The sequence below is a fragment of the Adiantum capillus-veneris genome, chromosome 24, assembly GCF_014529385.1.
Source record: "Adiantum capillus-veneris isolate H3 chromosome 24, ASM1452938v2, whole genome shotgun sequence".
In the NCBI taxonomy this organism is placed as follows: Eukaryota; Viridiplantae; Streptophyta; class Polypodiopsida; order Polypodiales; family Pteridaceae; genus Adiantum; species Adiantum capillus-veneris.
Window position 1 is genome coordinate 32,084,386 of NC_140954.1, and position 9,361 is coordinate 32,093,746.

Sequence of the window (9,361 nt, forward strand, 5' to 3'; positions counted from 1 at the left end):
TGGAAATCATATTATGGTTATGGTATGACAAGCAGTTTATGGTCATGGTTTTGCAAATATGGTTTGGCAATTACGTTATGGTTTGGCAATTACTTTATGGTTATGGCATAGCAATCATGTTATGGTTATGGTATGGCAATCAGATTATATTTATGGTTTTGCAAATATGGTTTGGCAGTCACATTATGGTTATACTTGCGGTTTTCAAATCATGTTTTAATTATGGCTAGAAAATCTGTCCTTATGCCTATGGTTTGGGAGTTGAGGTTATGATTATGCTTTTGAAAACTTGTCATGTTTAAGATTTTGATTTTGTGGTTTTGTTATGCTTAGAATTTTGCTAAACTGTACTCACTGGCTCTTCAATGTCAAATTGTAGATGAAGTGCAGTTGCTTTTGCACGCTTCCTTTGGGCAGAGAAGGCTATTTCCTAGTGCTACAGTATATGCAACATCAGTTCCCAGTCCTATCTGGCCAAAAAAAAATTCAAGTTTTGGCACCGATACAAGTGTCGGTATATTCGTCGAATAGATATCAGTATGTCACTGTTATTTTTCGACGCCTATTTGAGCGTTTCTACCAACACGTATTTCATCACTTATTTTGACGATCTGTGTACCGATGCATATACCAATGATATGATGCCAATGTTTATAGCGACGATACAATGTCGATGCTTATACTAGGGTCTTTTATTTTTAAAACAAACTTTGACCCATCGATATCCGCATCGATTTTCGCATGACGTGTTGTAGTGAAAAGTAGTGCAAGGTAATTGTATGAGATGCAATAAGTGAGAAATTATAAAGCATTTGTTTTTGAACTGTAGACAAGTGAAGGTATGGTGGAAATCTCTCCAAGATTACTATTTGTTGTGCTGGCAAGTTAAAATTACTAAGTATAAGATATTCTTTGGGTTAATGCAAAATGATAGAAGTGAGTCTTCACTTATACTTATTGTTTATCAGAATATGGATGCTTTCCTTTATACAGAAGTTCATGAATGCGTCAGTATTTGATAAGCATTATCAAATACATTTCCGCTACCTTGGGGTCTTTCAAAAAATAGACTTCTTGAGGACTACTTAACTTTGCCTAAGCTTTTGTAGAATCATATGCAAAAGTATATTGATGCTCTTTAGGGGATGAAATGTAAATAAGAATGTATACAAAAATGTAATATAGACAAAATTTCTCCCCCCCAAAAGAAAAAGAGGACAGATGGAGAGAGAACCACAATTGCCATACATGAAGAAGACTATAGTTGGGAGTCGCCTTGACTTGGGAGCTTATGCCTGGCCCTACCCATGCACCTATCATTATAGTGGCCACACCGACTTGCCACATTGACACTGCCATCATGAGATACAACATGCTCCAAGCTATTGTTGTTCTCAATCCCCGGCCTTGCCCTCTGCTACCATTAGATACAAACTATAATAATTTTCCCAATTATAATGAGACGTTACCTGATTAGTAGACATACTACCAATAGTCAACCATGGACATGCGGTCCCTAACCTCCTTCTCTCATCCTTTATTGGCCGACTTTCATTATGTATCCAAGTAACAATATCATACCAGTTACAGTGGTGGCCAGCCATTGCAGCATGATTTTGTGATGCGTGTTGCTTAAATCAGCGAATCTACACCAATAAGATGTGATACGTAAATCGACGAATCTACATTTGGTATTGTTTAAAAGGCATGAATCTGTAGTTTGTTGTTGTGGGGCCTAAATCGGCGAATGTGCATGTGTACTGTCGGCGGATCTGTACGTGTGCTGCTTAAATCGGCGAATCTATGTGCATGTGACCAATGGAGCAGAGAAGACATAAAAGAGAAAATTATTTACTATCTGTTTGATACCACTTTGGAGTATATTAAAGGACTTACAAACTATTGTTGATTAATGCAAAGTACCTCAGTTAGTGTGAGTGTCTACATAGCTTAATGTCAAATGTTCTCAATAAAAAATACTCCCTTTAGTTCAAAGCTCAAGCCATAATACGAGAGGTGGTTGGATTTATAGCTCAAACAATAACATGACAAAAGACAGGGAGGTATTGGATGTACATACCTCGATCGGATGCCTTTGGAGATATATATACCAATGTGTGTGGGGAGAGATGTACAAGTAGAAGAAAGCTGCAACTATCAAACGCAAACCAAAATATAGTTAACAAATCCAAAATGTGTTAAATTTGCTCTGATACCACTGCTACAAACAGGACCACGGAGAGCCCTGCAAAATACCAAAATAACACGTTGCAAGCCATAAACTAACAAATCGGCATACCTGACGATTTGCAACAAATCCATAGTCGAGCTAAACGCAAGTAGAGAGAGAGAGAGAGAGAGAGAGAGAGAGAGAGAGCTCACCTCCTAAAGCGAAGTGCTACGCCAACACAACAAGAGAGAAAAGAGGAGAGAAGAGAAGAAAATAAAAGCACTAGGTGCAATCTCCCCCCGTGCAAGTGATTATTTTTTTCTTGCACGTATTTCTTTTATAAATTTTTTGAATGATCAAAGTGAGTACAAACTGACCGACCGATCATAAATGACCAAAACTCATACAGAACATTAAAATATACATAAAATGCCATATGCTTTCACATAGTCCATTGATTACTAATTCTTTTTCCACGTGTGAACTCCCTCATATGATGACAGTCTTAGAAAGCAAGTACTTTGCCATAGCAAGTACTTTGCCATTTGTCATTATACTAGAGTGTAGATAGTGTAAATGAAGTATCGATTGATTGATTTTCTTTTTATATTTTGATTTGCTAAAGAGTCCTTTCATTTAAAATACACAAATGGGTCCATTTCAATGGACATTTCTATTATTTCCTATGCTGATTGGAGACCTGATTAATTACGTTGCTCTGTCGTTTTCTCCTAGTAATGGAATAAAGAGTGCAAAAAGCAATACGTGGAACGGTAGAATGGGTTCCTGCATAACGTCGTGGCCGGCCTCGCGCAGCTCTAGCACGCTGATTCAAAAAAAGAAGAGGAGTACGGTCTACATACTTCCAGCCGCAGCCTCTAGTTGCTCTCTAATTCAACGTTGTAATGAGTGCCAGCTGCGTTGAATCAAGCCTATTAATAAGTCGAGCTTGAAACAATTGCTCCGGGCTTCATCACACGACTCTCTCTCTCTCTCTCTCTCAACTCTTTCATGCTGCACGCTGCCTTCAGCTCCTTGCCCATCATTACCAACTGCTGCTAATTGGTCATCACTAATTTGCTCTCTTGCTTGCATTGTCAGCTCTAATGGCTACCTCTGGGTCTAGAGGGTCGCTGCTGCTACAAGCGGCGCAGCTGATTCCATTCGTCAGCTTCTTCTTCACTCTCCTTCTCTTTGCTGCACCCACCGTAAGCGCCGCCCCGATCCGCGTCCCGGACTTGCGGGAATGCGAGCTGGCAGTGGACGCGTCCGTCACGGGTCCACCAATGACGCTTACCCTCAATTGCTGCTTGCCAATCCCTCCACAGAGCCCCATCAACTTCTCATTCAGCCAATACAACTCGGAACCGCGAGTCCGGCAGGCCGCACACAAAGTGAGCGAAGACTACATCGCAAAATACACACGGGCATATGAGCTAATGAAGGCGCTGCCGGACGACGACCCCCGGAGCTTTTACACGCAGGCGGACATTCATTGCGCCTTTTGCAACTTCGCGTACATGCAGGCGGGGAATTCTAGCGTCGCGCTACAGGTACACTTCTCATGGCTCTTCCTGCCATGGCACCGGTGGTACCTCTACTGGCACGAACGGATTCTGCAGAGCCTGCTGGGTGATCCCACCTTTTCGCTTGTTTTCTGGAACTGGGATGACCAGCGCGACGGCGGGAATGTGATGCCGGATATGTTTGTGCGCAACGGAACGGCCTTGTATGATGAGAATCGGAATCAGAATAATTTGCCGCCGGCGGTGGTAAGGCTGAGACCCAACAGCACCGGCAACGACACCGCCATCGTGAATCAGAACCTGAATGACATGTATCTGGATGTGGTCACCGCCATCACTGCTGAGCTCTTTATGGGAGGTGCTTACAGGTATATACTCTCTCTCTCTCTCTCTCTCTCTCTCTCTCTCTCACACACACACACACACACATGGATGTGTGCACATGTGATCCTCCTCACTATCTCACGATGGCATGGGTTGGATGGGATCAATGGCCCACACCCATTTCGAGGATCAGGTGCGATATAAGCCGTCCGATGCAACTTGTGTAAATTCGAGAAAACAGGTAAATTCGGGCGCACCAAAACTTGTAAATTAGGGCGCCCCCTTCCTCTCTCATCCCCTGGACTTGAACCCCGGACGCCACCTTTGCAAGTCTATCACCTTAACCACCTCACCTATGCGTGCTCGTTGAATGAACTTGGGAGGGTATATGTGCCATACCAAATTTTGTGTAAACTCCATGTGAACTAGATGTGATCTTATCCACGACAATGTGATTTGTAAACTTAATACACACACACACACACCTTTTCAACAAGTATGTGATAGCTTAGCGGTTAGAGTCACTCGATGTGAAGTAAGTGTGAACTTGGGAGGGTATGTACGCCATATCAAATTTGGTGAAAACTCCATGTGAGCTAGATGTGATCTTATCCATGACAATGTGATCTATAAACTTAACACACACACTTTTCAGCAAGTACTCAGTAGCTTAGCGGTTAGAGTCAAGCTCAAGGAGGAGGGAGGAGAAATGAGTTCAAACCCCGAATCCAAAAACGTGGAAATCTTTTGCATTCCCTAGCTTGATCCCACCTCCCAAAAGGAGGTGTTAATTAGTGACAAAGGTGCTCCGACCTTACTCCCTCACCCATCATCTACCACTTCGAACACTCGTAAAAATTTGCACCTGAAGTACTCATGCAAAGAATTGAACCTCGCTCGTCATGCTTGCATTGTTGCACCATAGCCAGCACACTGCATCTCATAAGTCACATTACCAGTGAAAATATTTATTTGTAACACTCGATGCGTGCAAATGTACTATTTTTTATCATGTCTGATGCATGTGTATGACATGGGCCTTAGATTCCACGTCGAAGGACCCAAAAGGGCGTCAGTTTTGAAGGTAGTACCTAGTTGTCTCCTTGTAACTTCTGCTAGAGGTCTTTAAACAAGAATGGAGCTAGGCATATAATATGGCATATATGACATTCAAACTGTTCTCCTTGAGCTCCTAAGAGAAATTATGGTGTAGCTATGTCATCTTAGGCAACAGCTATATCCTAATAGCTAAATTCTAATTATGATGTAACTATGTCGTCTTAGGCAACATTGTAATGCTATGGTCATATGATGCTTAGTTATTAGTTATTTGAACAAATAGCTAAGCCTCTTTCTTGGTCACACGCAAAAAGGAGCATAAAATGCATAACTAAACCCACCCTTTGTAACTATGCCGATTTTGGCATAGTTGTGAGGTTCAAGGCTTAGTTGGGAGGATGAATAAATAACTAAGCCTCGCGTGACCATGCAAGAGGCTTAGTTATTCATTTAATGCTCTGTCTGGGTATAGTTACCTTAATTATATATAATTGATAACTAAACCTCGCGTGACCATGCTCTAAGCTCCTCTTAGATGACTTATGGATGCGCTTGAGATGTTTAGACCACCTTGTGGCTGAGGTCTTGTGATGATTGCTTTCTATGTTTTCCAATGTGTGTACAAGAATGAAACATTTTCCTATTATTAATTCCAATAGCAACCATAACCGTCTTGTCTCTATAAGCAAGCTATGAAGAATATGGTTCACCCATCGTTGTTTATCAACAGTGTGAAAATTAAATATTTTTGAATATTGAAAGGATACCAATGCTAAAATGTAACATTTGATTTGTGTGCGCAGAACAGGGACGGATCTCACAAATTCAACAGTGTTAGATGCGCCATTAGGGGGTTTGCTTGAGAATGGGGTGCACAATGGTGTCCACGTATGGACAGGGGATCCCAATCTCCCACTCATCCAAGACATGGGCACCTTCACCACCGCCGCTAGGGACCCCATCTTCTTTGCACACCACAGTAATGTGGACCGGCTCTGGGACAAGTGGAAATATGATATGCCGGATGGGCCAAGGACTGACCACAACGACTCTGACTTCTTAGATGCAGAGTTCTACTTCTATGATGAGACGGCTACTCTAGTGAAGGTGACAGTCCGTGATTCCTTGGACAACTCCAAACTAGGTGTTAGCTATCCGACTATGGATACCGACGAGCTTTGGATCAATTATAATCCACCAGTCATGTCCAACGGCAGTGCTGTCAATGCCGCTCGTGCCGCCGGCATTGCCACCATGGGTGCCGCTCCCCAAAATGGCACCATCTTCCTTGGGTCTAGCTTCTCTGCCATCGTCGAAACCCCCTCCTCCCCCCAACCTGACACCTCTAAAGCCACCGTTCTCGTCATCCAGGGTCTTGAGCTCACCCGCAATAGCTTCGTCTCGATGAGCGGCTTCATCAACCTCCCCTTTGCTACCGCCCTCACTGACACCAGCAGCGCCGAGTACCTAGGCACTTTCAACTTCATCCCCACCACCAACATCAATTTTCGTCACCTCACAGCCAATTTCAAGTTTGATATCGCTGACAACATGCAACGAATTGGCATTGAGAATGAGACAGAGGTTCTCATCACCCTAGTTATTACGGGTGTTGAACCTGTCTCTATTCAAGGCCTCCTCATTGAATATGAATAAACCATCGTCTTCCACATACCTTTGCCACACGTCGATCTCTTCAAGTTTCCTCTCAATGCCTCATGAATTTATTCGCCATCTCTCACTTCCTACCCTCCACTCTCTCTAGATTGGAGCTTATGTCACCCTATTCGGCTTATTCATATACCATCTAAACTATTTGTACACATGTATTACGTGTCTTTTGGAAGTGCATTACTTTTTTGAATCTAATTTTTCAATGCATATGTAAGGGTCGTCGTGTGTGTGTGTGTGTGTGTGTGTGTGCGTGTGTGTGTGTGTGTGTGTGTGTGTGTGTGTGTGTGTGTGTGTGTGTGTGTGTGTGTGTGAGAGAGAGAGAGAGAGAGAGAGATTATGTGCCATTTGCAAGTGCATTATTTTTTTTTAATCTAAATTTTCTATGCATATGTAAGGGTCATCTTATGTCTTCTTTTTTTTTTTGGGGGGGGGGGGGGGGGGGGGGGGGGGGGTGTCTACATATCTATGATACGGTGTCAAGATGTGCAAAGTGCGGCTAGGAAAGCATTGGGCGTCTGACTGCAAGGGTTCAAAGTAAAACCAAGTGATTCATTGAACCTTTGAAGCTAAATAAGCACACTCAAAAAGAAAAAACTCCTGCCATGAGATCATGACTCTAGGAAAACACCAATATCAACTCAAGACTCTTGTGTGTGTGACAATTTGGTGTAGCCTCGCTCCCAATTGCACAAATATTGTGCTCTTTCGCCTTGATAAAAACCTCAAAGTTATACTTCAATTCTTTGTCATGACCATTTCGTAGGAGCTTAGAGCTTCATTAGAGAAACCCAATTGATTATTTGAAGAGGGGAAACCTGCTTGGTGGCCTCAACTTCGAACATGCAGTGGAAATAGCACAAGATTGCACTAGCACGTTAACTTGGAACTGCAGTATCTCCTTTGTTCCATGTCCAAATGAGTTCATTTCAGGTCTCTAAACTCACTCTCAGCTTGATCAAGCACGTCACCATCGTTGATGTGGCATTTTGGGCTATATTATGCAAATTTTATGCTAGTTTTGACCATTTTATAGCCCTTTTTAGCCCAGAATGCCTTGTTTTGTTCGTAAAAGCCCGACTGAGCTAGGAAAGTCCCTAAGTTCACAAAAAAAATCATGTTAGGCTCAAATTTCATTTGCTCTCAAGTATGAAATTGCTCAATTATTGGTGTCATAATTGATGTTTCTAGTTTCATGCACTTTTTGATCAACCATTTGCTAATAGCTCTCAAGTTATCTATTGTTTAGACACCCAATTGATTTGAAGTGATGCATTCACACAATGAAGAAATTAAGCACAATGACCATCCATATGGCTTCCAATTGAGGGATAGTTGGACATATACTTCAGATTGGAAAAAATTCATGCAAAGTCCATCAATACGGTTAATGCATGCACATATTAAGATGAGTGAACAAATTCTCATTGCCCCATCCAAACCCTTGTAGGTTTATTTATCGCTTCACATACTTGCTCATGGAAATTCATAATCTCATATATTAGTGCACTCTTTACCATTTCAATCAGTTTTTCATACACATCAATGGTAATATACATATTATCATTCCCAATTTTGCATCAATCTCAAGTCATTTGATGATGCTCCCTCCAATCTTTAGGTCTATTATCATTATAATTGGTAATTAACTCCAACTATTCATATTCAATTTGGATATGTATTGTCGTTAAATAGGTACACATATTGATGTATATTTGTCATATTCATCCAAATGTCAATCATAATCGTGGCAATATGCATAAATTATCAACAATTTGCACCATTTGAGTAATCCAACTCAACCTTGCTAACTTTATGGTTCATACACCAATTATTTGGTAAAATTAATCATCATGATTAGTAATGGTTACTAACCATTTATTCACATATTGGATATGCAATGCCATTGAATACGCGTAAACACTCAAATTTAGACAAAAAATTTACACAAAAATCAAACAACCCATCCTTGCATTGAATCAATATCTCAATTGATCAAGCATATATGAGTGCATGCATGCTTAATCTCTCAAAAAATGATCCTAATTCGACTTAATCAAGCAATGCACACTCTCCAAATTTAAGTACATAAGTTCCAATTTGGCTCATTTGTCAATGGAATTAGGATTACACCTAAAAAATGCACAAATATTTGATGCACATTCCACAATCAAAAATCATTTAGGTGTCCCAATCGACCAGGTTGAAAGCATGACAAGGTGATTAGGTTTGGGGCAAAATTGGTGGACCACTTTGGTACTTTCATATTGGGTGAGGGTCTAGTCTAAGTCGATTAAGGGGGTGAGGGTCTAGTCTAAGTCGATTAAGGGGGTACCAAGATCTGAAAAGATCACTGCAAAGATTTCATTATTTTTTGAAATGCAAGCATGCAAAAGGTAATCTTCTTGGTGCTCGCACGCACCGAGGTTGCTTGGGTTTCTCATGCTTGCAACTCTTTGAGAGCTCACTCTCTGCTATGTTGTGCCACTAATGCCACAAGACTGCTGCAAGCCATTTCCTCCTCAAGCTGGTCAGAGCTCTCTCTCTCTCTCTCTCTCTCTCTCTCTCTCTCTCTCTCTCTCTCTCTCTCTCTCTCTCTCTCTCTCTCTCT

The 9,361-nt window shown here is 41.5% G+C and overlaps 1 protein-coding gene across 1 annotated transcript; it reads left to right on the forward strand.

The window, feature by feature from the left end:
• Window positions 1–2,999: 2,999 nt before the first annotated feature.
• On the forward strand, window positions 3,000–6,960 carry LOC147426166 (polyphenol oxidase I, chloroplastic-like). Its single transcript, XM_086498819.1, has 2 exons — window positions 3,000–4,064; window positions 5,883–6,960. The coding sequence occupies exons 1-2, from the start codon at window positions 3,277–3,279 to the stop codon at window positions 6,733–6,735; spliced, it is 1,641 nt and encodes a 546-aa protein (XP_086354945.1). The 5' UTR covers window positions 3,000–3,276; the 3' UTR covers window positions 6,736–6,960.
• Window positions 6,961–9,361: the final 2,401 nt, after the last annotated feature.

What these genes read in the sequence shown, in the direction of transcription:
- LOC147426166 (XM_086498819.1), top strand. Translation starts at nt 3,277, where the DNA reads ATGGCTACCTCTGGGTCTAGAGGGTCGCTGCTGCTACAAGCGGCGCAG. An exon ending in TTTATGGGAGGTGCTTACAG is followed by an intron (nt 4,065 to 5,882) that starts GTATATACTCTC and finishes TTGTGTGCGCAG; the next exon opens with AACAGGGACGGATCTCACAA.